Here is a 22,171-nt window from a genome sequence, read left to right on the forward strand (position 1 = left end):
GGCGCCCAAGTTCCTGAGGAGATGCTGCAGAAGATTCCAATTAAGAAAATGATGATTAGGAGTTCGCAGATGGCTACCCCAAGTGTACCAGATGATACATGATTGAGTAGAGAGTTCCATCGCGAACAAGCTCCTCTGAGAATCGAATCCATCGCAACAAGTTTTTCTCTGTTTTCAATACATATACGTCGTGCACGTGGCTGATCTACGAGAGGGATCTTGACAGCACGCCTTCCCAGTGTGTGGCCCCGACCTCCGTTCCCCGTCCCAGCCTAACTACTGTAAAAAGCCCAAAATCTCTCTCTGCCTTTGGAGATGTAGCAAAACCATAAAGACTAGTGCTAGCTATAACCGGCCTGTACACAGAAGAGAGCGGTACTAATTCAATTACCTGTTAAACTTTTCACAGAGCACTGAGAAGAAAAGAGAACACAAATGCATCCAGCGACTAGAATGTCATTGTGCTTACGAAGAGCAACACCCTGTAGGCCCCAAAGATTGGCGCCCCTTCATCACATTGAACCACAAAAGCAAATCTGGCAAAATGATTACCGGATCTGAAGTCAGCTTCTCTTTCAAGTGTTTGAAGGCTAGAATTTCCTTGGTTGTCCACTTGAAAGTAACTCCTTTCCCTTGTGGTCCATGGAGTGGAGACGCAATCTCAGGAAAATTTCGGATGAATCTCTTGTAATAGGAACATAAACCTAGAAAGCTTCAAATATCATGTACGGACTTCAAGTCTGGCCATGAACTAGTTGCTTCCACTTTGGCGGGATCCATACGTACCCCATCCTTTGAAACAATGTGCCCAAGGAAGTGAATCTCTTCCAAAAAGAATTCCCTCTTCTTTGGATTAATGAGTAGCCTATTCTTACGTAGCTCATTGAAAACTGCGGTCAAGTGATCCCTATGCTCCTCTTCAAACTTTGAATGGACAATCATGTCATCAAAGAATGTACCCACGAAGTTTCTATGTGGTCTAAATATTATGTTCATCATTCTATTGAACGTGGCAGTAGTATTAGTGAGACCGAATGACATGACAAGAAACTCATAGAGACCAAATGTTGTCATGAACGCAGTCTTATGGACATCTTCTGGCCTACTGTGTATCCGATGGTACCCACTCTTTAGGTCTATCTTGGTGAACAGTGAATCTCCCTCAAGACGATCAAGAATGTCATCTATCCTCGGTATGGGGAACCTACTCTTGATTGTATTCCTATTCAAAGCGCGGTAGTCAATGCACATGCGCCATGAACCATCTTTCTTCTGCACTAGGAGTACAGGCGAACAAAAAGGGGCTGAATCAGCCCCTTCTCTAAAAGCTCGTTGACCTGACTCATAATCTCTTTTTGTTGGGCTGCACTAACCCTGTACGGTGGTCTATTCGGTGAACTAGAACTTGGCACAAGATCTATGGTATGATCCTCATGTCTCTCGGGAGGTCACTCCCCTGGCAAAGAGTCTAAAAAACAATCACTGAAACCACTAAGGAAAGTTGACCTTTTTTTAATCTAAGGTAGACAAATTAGATACAACTTCGGGTGCTTCTTTTGCAAAGATCAAGTACATTGATTCTTTATTACAGATGAAATAGCACAAGCAGAAACAACTGGAACAGACTCGCCTTTACAAACCCTCTAACCCGCAGGTGGTATTACATGAAAAATGTGGCCAAATAAGGTAAGTATGCACACTTCATTTGGGATAAGTTAAACACATATAGGCAAAATGGGCAATTTAGGCCTCATTACAGTCTGGCGCGCACGCGCGCGCACACATACACAGATTTTTTACATAATATTCACTAGAGAGAGAGAGAGAGAGATTTTTTACATAAAGCTCCTTCCCGCACTTTTGCTTGATACAACCACCTTAGACCTTCAAATCGCACCAAATTTCATAGGGTTGCTCCTTATCAATGCATAAACATTTATGTATGGTCAAAAGTGCACACAAAAAATCAAAAAATCAAAATCAATCAAATCAAAAGAGGGATTTGGGCAAACCGACATAGAACATTTGGGAGGGTAAATGAAGTCCAAATTCTAGGACAGTACATGGGAGTGCTCCCCTCACCTGGAAGGACCCAAGCATGTAATCACGATACACATAAGGGGTGGAACATGGATTGTAATCCATGACCCCTCCACCTCCATTTGCAAAAAAAACTAGAGTGAAACAATGCTGGTGAAATCATTGATCCACTTCTATAATTAGAGTTCAAAAATGTTGCAAAACATGGATCGTGATTCATGTCCCCCAACATAGCTTAACTGGAAAATTTTAGCACATATAGTTTGATATTGCCTTGGAAATGTGCCCTACAAATTTGACATAAAATGGGCAAAGAAATCATCAAAAATCAATAGATATCGGGTTTTCGGTATGCAAATTGTCATTTTCACCCATGATGGGAAACATTCGATCCAAATTCAATAAAAAGTGCACCAATAGCTTGGGAAAGGACACACAAAGACATAGGGAGACATAGGTGCTCAAGTAGACAACCATGAGCATGTAGCCTCTCCGAGGAAATAGACAAGGTCAGACAAATGTATGCATCCAAGTAGACACAAACCATTGTGTGGCCTTTGCAATGGCTGTGGATGAACACGGATAGGCGAACCAAGGTAGCCACGGACCATTGCCTGCCCTTGAGTATGGATAGGCAAACGAAGGTAGCCACGAACCCTAAATGCGGCCTTGAGGACAGCTTTGAATAAAAAAAGACCTCTAGAGGGCCCAAGAGGACACAGACCACGTTGCAGACTCTTCAAGGGCTTAGGGTGTGAACACGGGCATAGCGAACGAAGGTATCCATGGACCATTGCACGGTCTTGAGGGGCCCAAGAGGACACGGACCACGTCCATGGACCATTGCACGGCCTTGAGGACACACAAAGATGTAGGTAGACATAGCTGCTCCATTAGACAAGCACGAGCATGCGAGTGTTGGCGTCGATGCTAAGAATACAAGGACGGGCACAAGCCATGGAGAAGTAGACATGAGCCGTTCTAAGGAAATAGACAAGGTCGGACAAGTGCAGGCATCCAAGTAAACATAGACCACTATGTGGCCTCCTCATCGGCTCTGAATGAACACAGGCAAGCAAATGGAGGTAGCCACGTACCATTGCCTAGCCTTGACGACAGATAGGTAAATGGAGGTAGCCACAAACCACTACGCAACCTTTTGAATAAACAAAGACCTCTAGAGGACCGTAGGTATCCAAGAGGACACGGACCACGCCAAGAACTCTTCAACGGCTCAGGGTGTGAGCATGAGCAGAGCGAACAAAGGAAGCCATGGACCACTAGGCGGCCTTGCAAACATGAAAAGACCGAGGGGACAAAGGCACTCAAGTAGACAAGCATGAGCATGCGGGCGTTGGCATCGACGCTAAGAAGACAAGGGCACAAGCCACGGACAAGTAGACACAAGCCGACATGTTGAAATAGACACTGCATGGCCTCCTCAACTATGTAGCCTTGAGGAAGGATTTAGATGATGAACAAGAGCAGGCAAACAAAGGTAGCTACAAACCCTAAACACGGCCTTGAGGATGGTTTTGAATAAACAAAGACCTCTACAAGGCCATAGGTATTCAAGTAGACACAGAACACGCCAAGAACTCTTCAACGGCTTAGGGTGTGAACAAAGGTAGCTACAAACCCTAAACACAGCCTTGAGGATGGTTTTGAATAAACAAAGACCTCTACAAGTCCATAGGTATTCAAGTAGACACAGACCACGCCAAGAACTCTTCAACGACTTAGGGTGTGAACAAGGACACAGCAGCAAACAAAGGTAGCCATGGACCACTGCGCGGCCTTGAGGAAAAGAAAAGACCAAGGGCAGACAGACATTCAAGTAGACAAGCACGAGCATACAAGTGCTGGCATCGACGCTAAGAAGATAAGGACGGGCACAAGCCATGGACAAGTAGAAACAAGCCTCTCTGAGGAAATACTCAAGATCAGAAGACGAATGTAGGCATCCAAGTAGACACATACCACTGCATCGCCTCCTCAACGGCTCTGAATATTCAATAAACACGTGCAAGCAAATGGAGGTAGCCACAAACCACTACCTGGCCTTGAGGATGGATATGCAAACAGCCAACAAATAGACAAGGGCACACAAACACGGGCAACAAATGAGCAAAGACAGATGGATGTGGTCGTTCATCCTCACATGGATCACCTCGACTCTTCCCAAGGAAATAAACAAGGGCAAGTGAACGGGTCCATCAAGAGACACGGGTGTGGGAACGGGGGCAGCCACGGATAAGTATCGACAGGCAAATGCAAGCAATGAACAAGAGAGAGGTATGCAATCGGGCAACCACGAACCACTATGAGACCTTGAGGAAAACTTTGAATAAGCAAAGACGGCTGACGTGACATAACCGGTCAAGTAAACACGCAAAACCACATGCAAGCAAGGAAACCTAGAAGCAAGCAAAGCAGCCCTATGGCAAACACGAGCAACTACGTATAATCCACAATAACTCAAGGCAAACAAAGACACCATATGCAAACACAGAAGTCTACATGTCAAACAACTAAGAAGTTTATGCAGTTGAATCCAGGATATGTTGGGATTCACCTTTAAAGGAGGGAAGTGCAAGACGTGAACCCGTGGTAGTCATACACAGGTCAATATAGCCATCAGCTCCATCTTGTGTAGTTTGGCAAAATACCACAACAACCATTAAGCTATCTTCATCTTGGCCCAATAGTGGGTATAGAACTAGGTATTAACATGTACGCCAACGTATATCAATACAAAGATGTGCATACTAAGTTTTTGTCATGGCTCTAGACATGCAAGGTAGACTCAACCACGATGAGGGCCATCACTGAAAGAGGCATGAAATAGGCAAAGTTAGCACAAAAATAAGGTAGCATGCATACCATGGATGGCATACGATTTAATGCATTTTCAGTTGATCATAACTCGGCCAAAGACCTCACAATGTGAAGTGTGCATGTTCGGTTTAGGGTCTAGCAAATAAACCTAGTTGAATCCAGCATGTGCTTAGTCTCACAAAAGAAAACATTTTCTTGGCCATATATTTTAAGGAAAACAAGGCAAACAAGCAGAGATTGTGTCAAACTCTAGGGTATTCATCGGAAATACCCATTTTTAGACCTTGAAAATCAAGCCCCAATGCTTAAATTCACATTTAAAGGCAAGTGCAAGAACGTATAGACTCATGGTACTCATCCACATGTCCATATAACCACCAGGTCCATCATTCATACCACATCTCCACTAACATTGCCGAGTGCTCGATAGCGGGTTTATAACTAGGTTCTAGTATATGCTCCATCACGCATGGTATTTACTACATACGACAACATCTCTGCTAATGTTGCCAAATGCTCAATATTGGGTGTATAACTAGGTTCTAATATATGTTCTCTCAAACCCATACCAAGCATGCACGCACACACACACACACACACACACACACACACACACACACACACACGAGCCTACATTGATATAAAAATTCGCATGCCAAGTTTTTGTCATAGCTTTAGTCAGACTCCATCACAATTCATCCCAACACTAGAAGACGCATAAAATTGGAGCAGTTTGGCACGAAAATGAGGTAGTTGATAGAGCATGTGCACCATAGAAGATAGAAAGAGTTAACACAATATTATCTGGCAACTTGATCGAAAATTTCTCTATGTGAAGCCTACATGCCTGCTAAACGACCAATAAATATACCTAGCTGAATCCAGGACATGCCTAGATTCACCTTTAAAGGTAAGTGAGGAAAGGGAATTGCAAGTCATAGACTAATGATAGTCATCCACAAGTTATATTAATCATAAGTTCCATCATGCATTGTATTCAATAAACACTACAACACTCTAGGTTCAAATATATGCTCACACAACCACACTAGACATGCATGCGTGCATGCGTGCACTCTCTCTCTCACACACACACACACAAGCATACATAAATACAAAGGTATGCATATTAAGTTTTTGTGATAGCTCCACCATAGCTCTAGAGATGCAAGGCAAACTTAGCCACAATGAATCCTACCACTAAAAACAAAAACATAGTACAATGAGGTGCTATGCCCACCACAAGAAAGGAATATTGATAGGCAAACATAAACAAAAAAAATAAGCAACCAAATAACAAAACGGGAGAAAGAGTTTTAGAGCACTTGACATGCTTCTCATAGCCTTTGTCAATTTGCTTTTGGATGCGGGCAAGGTGTTGCTCGGCGGTGGAATGGTAAGACTTTCATGCGCTCCTCCACAATGTTGTTTATGAATTTATCCCGAGGTTCTAAACTTGGGATTCAACTTATCCCATTTCTCCTCTGTTCCCAAGCGATGGAGTTTCTCAGTCTTCCTCACATTCAATGACCATTTTCTTTCTTTGTTTGCAAAATGTGCCTACGTGCTCTTTTGCCATTGATGCTCGTCATTGTGTCTTTTGGGTGCATTGCCTCTTGAACCCATTGGTGCATTCAAAGCACGGCTTGCTTTTTGTAATGGGATATGCACATCCAAGCCATGCTCTCTTTTGAGGCGCCTCTCCATCCACCACCTAACAAGTTCAAAATGGAATTGATTTGGACACTCCTTGTTGGCTCTACATTTTCGTGCAAGCCTTCCATCCCGAAAAAAAAATTCCACATACAACAATGGTACTATATTTTCATGGCTTGTTTGAAATGCTTTCCCATCTCCACCTTCATTCACAATAGTCCCATCTTTTTGTGCATCTCAAATGTTGACCCCTACAACACGAGCTTCATCAGGTTTTGTGTCTTCATCTTTGGCAAAAGTGTTGCTAGAAGGTTTCCAAGAGTGTCTCCTCCCATCATCCATCCATCCCTCTTAGAAAATGCCCTATAGCTTTTTGCAAGGCCAGACATCGGTTGTAGACATAGCTGCATTTTTGTCACGCAACTACGGGTTGCTTGGCCGGTGGAGAGGGCATGCCATGAGGATGTAGACTTGGGCTGCTTCGAGTTGCTTGTGCAAACATTGGGGACTATTTTTCTCCCTTCATTCCCCCAATAGACCTCGCAGGGCCATTGCAATCCTCTGCAATATCTAACAGACCTACTTACTTGTCCATCGTATGTTCTATGTGTTGTTTGCAAAAGGAGGCCCACTTTTCTGAGTCATGCAAGCTTGACCACCTTCCACCTAGCTCCCTTTCCCTATGTAGGGGGCGTGCCACAATGCAAACCGCGATCAAGGTACTCCCCCACCCGCAACCACTCTTGCCCTCGTGTGCCCGCAACCCCCCTCCTCCAAGCTCCCCCTGTGGTCGTATGCATGCAAACCACTCCCCAACACAATCCTCATGCAGCATACGACTTTGCCAGCATGGAGATACTCGCCCCTCCACGTAAGCTCAAATTTGCCAGTGTGACCCATCTTTCTCGCCTAACCTCCCAACGTAGGCCCAGCGTCCATGTTTACTTTTTATGCCCATGTTTACTTTTTTTGCTCGCTTGGACGGCCTAGATCGCACTAGAATCCGCACCCGACTTCCCTTACATTGATCTTGTCACGAGGATGTGGCAATTGCTAACTTGAGTTGTTGGTTTCTTTCCGATGATTTTTGTTTAATTTTTGGGACCCTCTTTTAGAAGTTGCAAATGACCGGACATTGCGTGGCCAGTGTGAAACGGCCGACGGCCGAGAGTTTCACCCTCAGTCGGGAAGGGCAGGTCACCACGAGTTGGTCGGGCTAATCGGCACTGGAATCCAAGCAGTAAAAGGTGTCTAGGCTCAGTTCAAAGTCATTTAGGCCCCTCGCGACACTTATAAGTTGTGGGTACTAGAGAATTAACTCAAAAGAGGCAAACTGGACACATGGCGGCTCCAAATGCATTTGCCAGATTTGCATGAAGAGGGGGCGCCCATTTCAAGAGAGAGGGCTGATTTCAGCCCATAAGTGAGTGCTACTGTGTGTGTGAGTAGTGGGTGCAGGTGCTCACAGCTTTAATGGAAAGCTTGCCTTCTCCCTTGCTCTATGTAGCGCGATGATTTGCTCTCGCGCATCTCTCTCCCCCCTTTGCACATATGGTAATGCCCCACTAGTTGGGCTTCTCAGATGAGTATGTACAGTTCTGGGGATTTATGCGCGTTTGCCAAGGCAAGAGCCTTTTGTACAGGAACCGGATTAGCTAATTGCTAATCCCCTTCAACTACGCAAAGTTCCATCGCGAAGGAATGCGAAAACGGAGAGTTTTCTCACGTAAAAACTCGTCCAATTTACAGGGGAACTGTCCCATTGCGTGCGGGAGCACCTGAGACACGCGTAGGGATGCTCGCTCCGCCCGAAACGGTCCAAAACCTGAGACACGCGTAGGGGTGCTAGAAGTTGATTGGACCCCTTCAAGCCTAGGAAATCACATGCGGAGTGCATACCAAGCAACTTGCTAGCCTTAGGACAAGTGTCCCCCTTTCCCCTTTGAGAGAGAGGACTTGATAAATGCATAAAAAATTAATTAAATTAGATAAATTTTCATTGGACCCCTTGAGAGGCCAACCACTAGGCTTTAGGCACCTTATGAGGGCAACATGAGGAGGAACTTGAAATGTGTCCCTGTTACTTCTTTAGGCAAGGCTTGACTTGTGTGAGGGTGTTTGTGTTTTCTCTCATGCTCCTACAATGAGGGCTCGGTCCCCCCAATAAATAGGGATGCTTGTTGACTTTTTGAACACCTTGATCCATTCAAGCACCTTAGTCATGGAGTACCTTAGCACCTTAGTCATTAAGCACCTCAAGCACCTTAGTCAACAAGCACAACAAGCACCTTACACACATCTGCACCCACTCAATTCCCACCCCACACACCCATGCTTATAGGGTTGACCCCTTGCTCTAAGTTAGACACTTCATGCCCTAGTTTTTTTTTAATCTGCTCCTTGCTTGCCATACTCGGCTCATTGCTTGCATATTTGAAGTATAAACATATCTTTTGACACACGCACACGCACACAATATATGGAACTCGGGATGCAAGCTAACAAACACTCGGTGATATTATGGACACACAACTACACAACACACACGTACTTGCATATTACCATTGAAAAAAAGACGTAAGTTTTGTTAACAAGCTTCTACTAAACATGACACAGGCAACAACATCATTGGCGGAAGAGTGATAGAAGGACGAATGCCTCCAAAGCAGGACGAGATGATGTATTTCAAAGCCAAGACCCCTCTTTTTTTCGCTTTTCTTCTGACATAGACAAGCCCTTTATTTTTTGTAACTTGTTCTCCAGATGCATGTATACAACCTTGAATTTATCAGGTTTTCATTTGCATTGAGTATAAAAGCCCTACAAAACCTAAATAACTGGTTTTTATTCACACAATTAATGAGTACATGGACCCAAAGGTAGTACTGGCACAAATACAATATACTGTTTAAAAGCGTTCACTATACAGTAATTGGCTCACTCACACGAAAAAAAGTTACCTTTTGCTACATCAAGTAATAAACTGATATTATCTAAAAGGAAGATACGATTTTTAAAGCTTAAAATAAGGTAGCAAACTGCTCACCCTCTAAAATAGGCAACTCCTAAAGTTGAAAGCGCAGGCTGTAAGCGCTTGCATAGCTGGCATATCGTTTTGCAGATATCCTTCAAAGCACCCAAAGGCTAGGCCTTTAAGGCACCGCCTGGCTAAAGCTGCTTATAAAAACGCAGATAGCAAAAGCTTCTTCACACGCTGAGAAGCACCTCTTTTTGCTTCTTCACACACGCTGAGAAGCACCTCTTTGTAGCGCTACACTCGCCAAACCACGCACCTAAGCTAATTTATTTACAAGGCTACAACATAAAGCATGTACGTTTTCTCTATAACGCTCCTATAAGGTTATAACACCTCTGCACACATAGTCTAAGTTGTCGTAAACAACCCGTGTTCGCAAGCAACGCCGCTTCCTATTCTCTCAAACGCCCACAAATACGATCAGCCTCCAGTAGAGGAGCGCATATCTTCACAAAATCCGCAACGTACGGAGGCGACACACTACCCGAGAAGGCCAATCTAGCAATCTACTAACTTGCTGTGAGCAGGTAAAAACGTTTTTTAAGGCATGAATTAGTTGATACACAATTAAGCACAGATACGTGCTTTAAGATTATACTATGTATACATGCATAGATTAGCAGTAGAGAATCTCACATACAGTTACAACAAGAGGAAGCGCCACATACGTGTAAGTGGTGTACGCAATAGGTTATGAATAACCAACAAAAGACCAATACACTGACAAGAGCAAGCTTGAGTATTGGCATACTTATACATACAGTTCGACATTCATGTACAAAAGCATAAGCATGTAAAGACATTGAAGCATCGTACTAGCATATAAAACGGTTGTGTAATATGCATAAATTAACAGTTGTATCATACCATTAATATCTCTGCACAAAATTATGTGACAGTTGAAGGTAACACTTTCAAGTGGTGCATTACCTTGAGCACTAAGTGGGAAAGAAGAGCACTACAGATATCTACTGCAAGCAATAACCAGGTGAATTGATACAGAAAGCCTCATGTACAATTGTTTTTAAGCACTGATGTTAAAAAGAAAAAATTCTCCTTATCTATTTTTTTATGATTACTATCTAACATAAAAATGTATCAAAGAAGTATATGACAACCTCCTGTGAGGACAGATGTCATTGTGTAAAACTGTTTTTGTGAAAAAATAAAGGTTGTACAAACAGAATGCTGCCAAAATTTTCACAAATTAGATATACTTATAAATTATCGTGCTGACTTATAAACCATAGAGATAAGGATGCCCCTAAGGCAACATCTAGTGTAGTATCTAAGAATGTTAAACTCATATATATAACCATTGGCTTTTTTTATGATTACTATCTAGCATAAAAATGTATCAAAGATTTGAAAGAGGGTATATGACAACCTTTTGTGAGGACAGATGTCATTGTGTAAGACTGATTTTTTTGAAAAAAGAAAAGTTTTACAAACAAAATGCTGCCAAAATTTTCACAAATTAGATATACTTATAAATGCTGACTTATAAACCATAGAGATAAGGATGCCCCTAAGGCAACATCTAGTATAGTATCTAAGAATGTTAAACTCAAAGGTGTAACCATTGGTGACAAACACGAGTACAAGCAGACAGCTAGGATGAGCATCACTCGAGATGTATTTAAGCTACAACAGATTCGGGACAAGCTCATGTCAGCACATAAAGGAAAAAAGACAACCAAGCCAATAACAATTAGAGACCCCATCTCCAAGCCGTGTAAACCCATAAAAACTTTCACAGACCATAATCGACCCTACTTGTATAGACAAGCAAAAGAAAACATAACATATGATTAGGAGTAAGGTTGGGATCCAGGGTGTGACAGCAATAACAAGCAGTGGGGATTGCTTGATATACCTGTCACCCATTTAGTGCAAATTAATTCTAGTTAATTGTACTTGTGGTTGGTTGACAGGTAAAGATCCCTGCTTTCATCTGATAGGAGTTTCGGCTAAAATAAGTTTTATATCAAAAAGTTCTACTTTGCTTTGTTATGTACACAATATGGTAAGTGCAAACAGTATTTAAGTTCTCTCAGTATATAATTCTAAATGATGGGATTTTACAATCAAACACACACACAATTTTTCCGGGATACCTTTGGTCGCATATACATCATATACTGAGAAAACTTAATACTGATATAAAAATAACTGTTGGTTTATTACTTGTATCGTGATTTATTCAGGCTTTTTGGATTCCATCTCTCACCCGTCTGGGATATGAAATAGAAGAAGGCATTCCTGTTCCACTTGTTGGTACGCAATGTATAATTTCTTGTTTCAAAGGTGTGAAATTTCACAAAAAATTGCTTGACTTTGAAAAATTGGCTGCAAGCTCTGCACAATTCCATGGTATCTATGTTTGGCTGGTCACGAACCAAATCAAGGACAAGTCCTGAACTTGGCTTTGGCTTCTTTCCTTTATGCTCTGACTTGTCATTCTTATCATGTGACTTCTTTTGTGAGCATTCATTCGCCAAATGTCCCTCCTCTTCACAAATGAAGCATTTCTTGGTCTCTCTTAAAGCTTTCATTTCTTCAAAAGACTTGCCTGAAAAATACATTTTCTGTCCTTGTCCTCGCCCATAAGGATATGTACAAGCACGGATATATACAAGTACTAGATCAAAGTCTCACAAAGCTGTCCAAACCTGGTGAGGGCTGAAATCGCAGGTTTCCGACCTGATTTCGGCAACATAACAACGCCAAAATTGTCACGAGGACGTGGCAATTGTTAACTCGAGTTATTGGTTTCTTTCCGATGATTTTTCTTTAATTTTTGGGACCCTCTTTAAAGTTGCAAACGGTCGGACATTGTATAGCCAGTGTAAAACTGTAGTTTCACCCGCAGATGGGAAGTTGGTCGGCACTAGAATTCCAATAGTAAAAGGGTGTCTAGGCTCAGTTCAAAGTCATCTAGGTCCCCTCGCCGCACTTAATAAGTTGGTGGATACTAGGAAACTAACTCAATGGAGGCACAGTGCCAAGGTGGGGTCACCCAGAGAAAATCACCCGAGAACTAGGCTACATTGCATTTTTGGACGTGTCCCAATGGTGAAAGATGGTCAGATAACCAGTTAGAGTCCAATGGAAGCATTTCCTAAAATTTAGGAAATTGCTATTGTGGGCCATGAAATCTGATTACGTCATTAGCTTTAGAATGACAAGGGGAACATTTTATTACTTTGCTGTAAAGTCAGCTAATGCACTAGTTGAGAGATTTTTAAGCGGGAAGCCCAATGCAAGGAAATTGCATGTATGAGTGCCAAGTGACACTTTTTGGCCAATTGACCAAGTCTGGAAGAACAAAACTCGTAACAGACTTTTTGGAGCAGTTTTGGAGGCTAATAACTATGATTTCATTCATTTCTCTACATTTTTTAGCTTCCCATGACATACCTAGGACCAAGGAGCTCACTTTCAGCATTGGAAGGCATCAGATGCGTGTTTATAGGGCCGTTTTGCTGCGTTTTCAGCGATACGCAGGTTTTGGCAGCCATGGAACTCTTCCCCTATTGCATCTATTTGTTCATAGATGCATTACAGGTCAAGCACAGAAGAGGGGGCACTCGATTTATGCTGGGGGGATGCTTCATTGAGAACCTATCACAGGTTAAGAGCTGATGTGTGCAAGCTTTCCCTCTCATGTACAGTGTAGTGCAAAAAGTGATGTCCTGCACACTCTACACTGCTCTCTCTCCCCTACGTGCAGTAACGTGATGCCCCACAAGAGGGCTCTTCATTTGACCTATGCACAATTGTGTGGTCTTATGCTTCTGTGCCGAGGCAAGCGCCTCTTTGAGCACGAACAGGAGTAGATAACCGCTATTCCAAAACCAGGCACCGGTTAGGGTGATAACCTCACCTTACAAGTGCATTTTGAGCACTGGTTATGCGTTGTTTTTGGACCGTTTTGCAGCCGTATGATGCCAGAAGCATTGGGAATAGTGCCCCATTGTTAGAGGATAGTTCCGGGACTGTTTAGGGCTGAAAACGAGGTAAACACCAATAAATATGACGAGCTGTAATTGCTGTTTTTGGGCTGAAAACAGAGGATTTATGTCTTTGGAAGCGAGTTCCAACAGGGGGAATTTGTTCAGGGCAAGTTTTGGGGCCGTTATGCTGCCGAAATTTTGCTAGAACAGGTGTGATCTAGTTGGATACATGTTAGGTGCAGCGGAATGAATGTTTGCGCTTTGCTCAAGATGAGTGCTTCTGAACTACTCAAGGTTCCTTTTGTTCTTATGGAAGGTAGAGCCTTCCATTCTTAGTGAGAATGCTATGATCACAAACAAAGTGAATGGACATTGTGCGTGCAAGTGTATGAAACTGAGAGATAGAGAGAGAAGAGAGATACGACACCAGAAACTGTTGTAAAACCCTCCTCCGAAGGCCCCACTCGTCGGCGAGAGTGGTCTACATGATTGCACAAACTGGTACAAACGGTATGCATGAGACTGATGCAAGTCTAGGCTATGTCGGCGATGACGACGGTGATGACGAGACCGACCTAAGGGCTGAAATTTGCAGTCTTTCTACTGCTGTCCAAAAACGCTATGGGCTAATATCTGCTGCGGGTCCAAAAACGCTGATTTTTGGGGCTGTTTCTGTGGGTCTTCGTCGCTGAAATTCTGCAAGTTTAGGGCTGAAAACAGAGGTTTCTTTAGGCTAAAAACTAATCGTCTTATCGGGCTGAATCTGCTACTTCTTTAGGGGCTGATCTTGATGGTCTTCTACTGCTGAAAATGGCGATGTCTGGAACCTGCAAAGGCTGAGGTCTTCAAAAACGCTAGGGCTGCATTTCTCTGCAAAAACGCTAGGAATGATGAGTTTCCAAAAACGCTAGGGAAGGTCTTCTGCTGGCGAGGATGCTTATGCAAAAACGCTAGGCACTGGGGCTTGGTTCCGGCGGTGGTGCATCTCTTGAAAATGCTAGGCAATGGCTGATGAAGAAAACGCTAACATGGGGGTTCTTGCTTGGAGGGGAAACCGCCAAGGTCATGTTGAGAAGTTGCCTGCTGAGCTTGGCTCCTGTTGCCTCTTTTGCCAAATAGTGCTAGCTCTAGTTTGCTTATATAAAAACTTAGCAAAATTACCCTACCTACTTTTGTTGGAAAGTCACTTAAAATAATAAGTGAAAAATGTCAAAAATAAGTAAAATAGGCTAAATGCACTTGAAAATTCCCCTGAAGAATTATGATGGATTCTGATGGGAATGCTTATGATCATGCTGTGTGCAACCAGAGGATATGCATCTACACTAAGTGACTGGGCATGCACAGTCTACGAATTGACTCACAAAAGTGCCAAATCACTTCTAATCTAGACTAACTGGACTGACCGAGCCCTTGTCGTGTTGTAGCTTGTCCACCGACACATAGGGTTGGATGTGTCACGTGACATCCCCTCCTTTTCAAAGTGAGGTACAGGTACCGAACTGTATGGCGTCAAGGAAGATCGCCAATAGCATCCGGAATCCTGGAAGGGACTCTTCGTCGGCCCACTCTGATGTGTGGGTTGTGCGGTACTTGAACTTCATAAAGGTCTGCAACGCTTGCTTCTTTGGGCCGCGCCGAAAGCGACACAAAATCTTCTAAGTTTCCTTCAATGCTTCAACTTCGTCTAGAGTCATGCTTCTTTCTTCTTCAAGAATCTCTATGGCTGAAAATTCCTGAAACCATTTCCAACACAAAACCATGAACATACCTATTCCATGTAAAGTGAGTGGAAAAAATCTTGTCTTCCTTAAAGATTGTGAATGCAATGTAGATGAACAAAGAGACGGAGTGCTAACCCATTCACCACACACACGCAAACAATGAGATCGAATCTTTCTCTTATGATCTAGAGCAATCAACTGTGGCAATTCACAACGGAAATGCCAATGCTTGGTGCTCATACTTTCATGTGCTCTTTCTACGAATGTGTCATACCAAGGAAGAGACATGGAATGTGACTTCCTTACATACATACTTTTCAGCTTTTCATGAAAAATCTGCATACATTCGTGCTCATTCATAAGTGAAACGTGCTCAACGTACAATATGTCATGCCTAAGAAAAGGGATCACTTAAAGATTCTGACAAAAATACTGGAAACAATCACGAATGAAACACTCGAACAATGCGTGCGTACTAATCATGCGAACACATAATACTTCCTGTGAGGGTTCTTTGGACCTAGGCTCGAGAGCCAAGATCGATCCTTCCTGAATGATCGAATCGTCCTGTGGGGGTTCTTTGATCTCGACTCGAAAGCCAAGATCGATTCTTCGTGATTGATCGAATTTGTAACAATGTTAGCTTCGCAAGACTAAGCATCCACTAACACATCATCCTTGTGAACAATCACACCATCTTCATGCAACTCATCGTGCTTGTGAGAAATCACATCTTGATCATGCTTGTCATTATCATCCAAATCATCATGCTTATCATTGTCAATCAAATCACCATGCTTGTCATTGTCATTCAAATCATCATGCTTCTCATAATCATGCAAATCCTATGTGTCATGCTTGGGAGAAGAAGAGACTGAGAGAGCCTCCGTCTCCTGAATCTCTTGCATCTGTGTCGGCACTTGAGAAAAGAGTCGCAAGAACTCTGCATGTGTCGGTCGCGCTGTTCTTGTTTTGCCTTTCTTTCTGCTTCTCTTTTTGCATTGTCTTTTGTGTGTCTGCGTTTCATTTCTGCCATTCTTGCTGCATTTCTTGCTTCGCATTCTAGATTCCTTTCCATAAACATCAGCTCCAACTCCTCCATAGGAGTTAGTGCAATCCTTGTCGTAGATGGGGAAGGGGGAGGGTCGGAAAAACCTCCTGGTGGGGAAAATTCTTCTTCGCCTCTCTCATGCTCATCACCTCCAAGCGAAGTATCCATTCCGCTTTGAGTGATGACCATTCTGAAGTCGTGGGTTCTTATGGGTGTCTTGTGGTCTTGGGTTCTTAAGTTCACGAGGAACTTGGGTTCTTGCGGGTCTTGGGTTCTTAAGTTTACGAGGAACTTGGGTTCTTGGGGGTCTTGGTTCTTGAGGTTTTCTTTCGCTTGCAAATTGTGTTGGAGAAGGATCTTCTCTTCACCCGAGTTCTACTCCTTTCCGCGGGCGCACCCCTTGGCGGCCTTGCACTCACACCAAGGTTGTTTTTTTCCACCTCACATCGATTGGCCGGCCGCTAAGTGCACGGTCCGCTCTCAATGAGTGAAAAGAGACACAAGGGGAGGCTAGACAAGCCCTTCTTTCTCGGGATTCCTGTCACTCTTCAAAAACATGATTAGGAGGAATCGACACGCCCAAGCGAACTTGGGTTCGTGCCACCTCAACAAGCAAAACAAAAAAAAAATTATGTGGTTCTTGTGGTTCTTTCCTTGAGTGATACAAAACACTGCCAAAGCTTTGATACCAATGTTAGGTGCAGCGGAATGAATGTTTGCGCTTTGATCAAGATGAGTGCTTCTGAACTGTGCTCAAGGTTACTTTTGTTCTTATGGAAGGTAGAGCCTTCGTTCTTAGTGAGAGAATGCTATGATCACAAACACAGTGAATTGACATTGTGCGTGCAAGTGTATGAGACTGAGAGATAGAAAGAGAAGAGAGATACGACACCAAAAACTGTTGTAAAACCCTCCTCCGAAGGCCCCACTCTCGTCGGTGAGAGTGGTCTACTTATGATTGCACAAACTGGTACAAACGGTATGCATGAGACTGATGCAAGTCTAGGCTATGTCGGCGTTGACGACGGTGATGACGAGACCGACCTAAGGGCTGAAATTTGCAGTCTTTCTACTGCTGTCCAAAAACGCTACGGGCTGAAATCTGTTGTGGATCCAAAACGCTGATTTTTGGGGCTGTTTCTGTGGGTCTTGGTCGCTGAAATTCTGCAGGTTTAGGGCTGAAAACAGAGGTTTCTTTAGGCTGAAAACTGATCGTCTTATCGGGCTAAATCTGCTACTTCTTTAGGGGCTGATCTTGATGGTCTTCTACTGCTGAAAATGGCGATGTCTGAAACCTGCAAAGGTTGAGGTCTTCAAAAACGCTAGGGCTGTATTTCTCTGCAAAAACGCTAGAAATGCTGAGTTTCCAAAAACGCTAGGAAAGGTCTTCTGCTGGCGAGGATGCTGATACAAAAACGCTAGGCACTAGGGCTTGGTTCTGGCGGTGGTGCAGATCTTGAAAACGCTAGGCAATGGCTGATGAAGAAAATGCTAACATGGGGGTTCTTGCTTGGAGGGGGAAACCGCCAAGGTCCTGTTGAGAAGTTGCCTACTGAGCTTGGCTCCTGGTGCCTCTTCTGCCAAATACTGCTAGCTCTAGTTTGCTTATATACAAACTTAGCAAAATTGCCCTACCTACTTTTGTTGGAAAGTCACTTAAAATAATAAGTGAAAAATGTCAAAAATAGGTAAAATAGGCTAAATGCACTGGAAAATTCCCCTAAAGAATTCTGATGGATTCTTATGGGAATGCTTATGATCATGCTGTGTGCAACCAGAGGATATGCATCTACACTAAGTGACTGGGCATGCACGGTCTACGAACAGACTCACAAAAGTGCCAGATCACTTCTAATCTAGACTAACTGGACTGACTGAACCCTTGTCGTGCTGTAGCTTGTCCACGGACACATAGGGTTGGATGTGTCACGTGACAATACAGGTGAAGATCCCCAGGACTCTAGTGTTGTAACTTTACCCTCTAAAGGAATAAAGAAATATTGAAAGGGGTGTCAGTTTTTGGGGCCTACATGTTGTCGGCGTTTGCTCGGAACATTCTAGCTTCCGAGCCGTGTGTGCTTTGAAGTGTTAATTCCCGCTACAGGTTCCTTCTGTAAGGTTTCTCTATGTGTTAAAGCTTAAAGTAAAGTTTCGGGTGAAAGCCTACGTCCACTACTCCACAGACCGGTTTCAAACACCCCTGTAGGTCAAAAGTACACCACTAGGACGGATTCCCTTGCATTTTAGAAGCTTTCCGGTGAGCTGTAACTGAATTTCAACGTGTTGTAATTCCCTGTTTTGTCACTGCCAGGTGCCCAAAGCCATCTCTAAGCATCCCAAGGCCTCCCCGAGGCTCCCCTGGTGATTTCTTGCAATTTAGGTGTGAAACTCTTAACCTACAAAAAAACACAGCAGGCTGTAATTCTCTGTTTTGGATTGCTTTGAGCGGAGCAAAGACGTATATGCGAGTCCCAAGAGCTCCCACGCGCAATAATACAGTCCCCCTGTGATTTGGACGAGTTTTCACGCAAGAGAACTCGCCAAATTTGCAATCTTTCGCAATGGAACTGTGCGTACCTATGGGAGATTAGCAACTAGCTAATCCGGTTCTTATTCAAAAGGCTCTTGCCTGACAAATGCGCATAAAACCCATAGAATTGCACATGATCACCTAAGTAGCCAACTAATTGGGCATTACCGTATGTGCAAAGGGGAAAGAAAGATGCACGAGAGCAAATCATCGTGCTACATGAGACAAAGGAGAAGGCAAGCTTTCCACTAAAGCTGTGAACCTACACCCACTACTCACACACACACACACACACACACACACACACTGTAGATGCACACTAACTCAAAAATCAGCCTCCACTCTCATTTGGACGCCCCCTCTTGCTGAGGTGTCCTTTTGGAGCTTCCAAATATGACAAGCGTCCACTTTGCCCCTTTGGTTTAATTTCCTAGTACCCACCAACTTATAAAGTTGTAAGTAACTTACCGAGCGGCCCAAATTCCATTACGCGCACACAGGCTTCCATACTTATCAGAATTCAGTGCTAACTAGCCCAACCAGTCCCTAACTGCCCGATGTGACAAACCCATTTGGCCACAGCCATTTCACACTTGCCATGCAATGTCCACTTGCAGCTTTTCAAGGATTTCGGGGAAAACAAGTAAAAATAAAATAAATAAAAATATGTAGTACATATTCAAAGAAGGCAACAGGAAAAATACACCTCCTGGTGACACTAGCTACCAAATGGATATAAAGCATCTGCAGACAGAAACCTCCAATAGCAGCTCATCAAAGCAAAGGAATTGAAAAACCCTTGGGTTGTGCCTCCAAAATCACCCGCATCCATTCCATCATCTCGCAATGTGGTACGCCAAAATAAGATGTAGATCTCGGCACAACCAAACTGTAAGGGAGGAAGGAGGAACCCACGTGTCCTCCATTACAAAAGCCAAGGGAACAAACCAAGATGAACATTTCCCTGACCAAACCAACCTCCCCAAAATATCATTAATCTGTCTCTCATACAAATCTGCAAACTATCTAATATCCATGTAATAGCTGGCCTCCACCATCTACTCCTGTAGGATATCATAAACAACATCCCTTGTCCAAGAGATATCATGTAAAGCCTGCGCTCTGAATCTAATCATAAGTGATCTCTCTAAACTAAAAAAAATATGAAGTATGAAAAACATGTTGACACATAGTGGCCCATCCATCAAAGAAATCTCTAGAAATCTCCATGTACCACATGCAAAGAAATATGCAGGAACATTTTCCAATGATGCAAAACCTGTTCAATAATGAAACTCCTCAACCAATTGAGGAGTCTCACTCTCTTGCTCTCCCCAACAATGCCTGTTGTAAGAGGCACATGCGACTAAATCTCCAGACGGAATTTTCTTCTCCAATAGTCCACTCAATCAATTCAAAGTAAAAGCAGAAATGAATATTCAAAAGATGGGATTTTCTTCTTCCAATCGTCCACTTCATCAGTTCAAGGTATAAGGGGAAATGAATATTCAAAAAAACAAACTCGAGCAAGTGGCTTGTTGGTTCACTCCTCATTTAGTGTGTGCAAATACAAACCTTAGATAAATTTTGTGGAGTATTGAAGATTAATAAATTTATGAATTTTGATTCTCAGAAGAGATGATAGACAAGTCGTATTGCATTCATGATTTGTCTTCTTTAGATAACTTTGAAAGACCAGGGAATGCCACTCCTACTTGGTCTGAGCCAAACAAACAAGGAAAGGCACAGAGTACATTTCATGTCCAACTAGCAAAACTGGAGGTATGGTCACAAGAAGAGTGGTGGGTGAAAGGAGATGCAAGGATGACTCCCTTTAAAATGTTGGGCAATCTTTTTCCCACTCATGTGTTTCCCAAATGTTTTGGTGTTAAATTTTGAATCATGACACTTGGCCCCCTCTCCTTCTACATAATTCACCACCCATTCATGATCCCATTATATAACTCGCCAGTTCCATACCATGTCACCAAGGAACTTTTTGGGGAGTGATGTTATGTTGTCTGAACTCAAACACTTTGCGCTTTCCAATATGTAACAGGTCTTTTAAATGAATAGGCCCAGGCTTTCTCGTAAGGATGGTTTTGAAGCTTTCATAGCAATGAAATGACCGGCATTTCCTCTATTTGTGCAAGATGATCTGTTCACGTGTCAAATGTAAAGAGTCACTAGAGTGGCTCAGCATAAACTAACTGGCCTCTCTAATTCCAAGGCAACTGTACGAGATGGCAATTGTGCCCACCGCATCATTAATGCAATCAGCAAGAGCTACAGAGCTCTTTTTTTGACTCCAGGTTTTTTTGCCAGCATCGCATCCATACATGTTGGGTAAATTTCTTGATAGAGCTGGCAAGCCGAAGCCGCAGAAGTATCTTCATTCTAAGAACTTGTTGGCATAAATCACGAAATTCAGACGATTGCCCAACAGCTAAGGATTGCTCAATTCAAACGACAAATTAAACGCAGAGATCGAGTGGTCTAAAGATCTATAGAGGTCCAGCTAATAGAAGAGAAGGAAGGGCACTCACCATGGCGGACTTCAGTGATGGTATCGATGAGAAGGTAACTGGACACGCTCGATGGGCTTGACAAGACAGTTCATTTTGCCACTCGGGTCCGTCCTGCACGTTTGTATGTCATCAACTGAAAGCACTAATATTGTGATGACATCTATCAACGTCTCGTGATCAAGCCTTCATCCTAGCACAAAACATCACATTGCTAGGATACTCTTAATCAGGGCCATTTTATCGACAAGCTTGTTTTGCAAAGAGGCAGCGTTGTACCCACTTTATCTTCGTCTTATTGTTAGTTTGCTTTTTCTTCTTCCCCTCAAGCACATGGTAATGCTCGTACGCTCTCCATCACACCACAATTTCATGGTGGAATCTTCTCCTTTTCCCTTTGTGAAAGTAGTACTTTGAGTATACCTTGGTGATGCACCCCATTGACATATGTTATCCCTAAAAACTTCAAAAATAGCAGTGTTGAGCATGAAGCGATATTGTACTTTGAAGCTTTTTGTTTGTCTCTCGCTTGGTTAAATGTATTTGTAATTGTAGTTCAAAGTTCATGTCTCATTCCATTTGTTTCAATAATGACAAAGGTGCACACAGCGTTTGTTCATAAAGGTCAACTAATCGAGATACATCAAAAATAGTCAAAGGAATCTACACTAGAACAACATTGCAAGACAATGAACAATGATTTTTATTACTATATTCTATACCCCTTCTTTGCAAGGCTTGCTATTGAGCTTGTCAATTGTTCTCCTTGAGCCATGATACTCACAATGCTGCAAGCATTAATAATGCTATGAAG

General features: G+C 43.0%; 1 protein-coding gene across 3 annotated transcripts in view; it reads right to left on the bottom strand.

Moving 5' to 3' along the window:
• Window positions 1-21,656, bottom strand: part of LOC147433588 (vacuolar protein sorting-associated protein 26B-like) — a 129,119-nt gene extending 107,463 nt beyond the window's left edge. The window contains exons 1-2 of one of the 3 annotated variants that reach the window (XM_086490263.1): window positions 21,641-21,656; window positions 21,379-21,550 (exon numbers count right to left, since the gene is read on the bottom strand). Coding sequence is in view for 1 of the 3 variants with exons in the window: in XM_086490264.1 (XP_086346390.1) it covers window positions 21,379-21,381 (3 nt within the window). In the remaining 2 variants the exon portion in view is untranslated. Of the gene's footprint in view, window positions 1-21,378; window positions 21,620-21,640 lie in introns of those variants that run through there. The other 2 variants (XM_086490262.1, XM_086490264.1) reach the window with 2 other exon arrangements.
• Window positions 21,657-22,171: the final 515 nt, after the last annotated feature.

This window comes from Adiantum capillus-veneris, chromosome 19, assembly GCF_014529385.1.
Source record: "Adiantum capillus-veneris isolate H3 chromosome 19, ASM1452938v2, whole genome shotgun sequence".
Taxonomy (NCBI): domain Eukaryota; kingdom Viridiplantae; phylum Streptophyta; class Polypodiopsida; order Polypodiales; family Pteridaceae; genus Adiantum; species Adiantum capillus-veneris.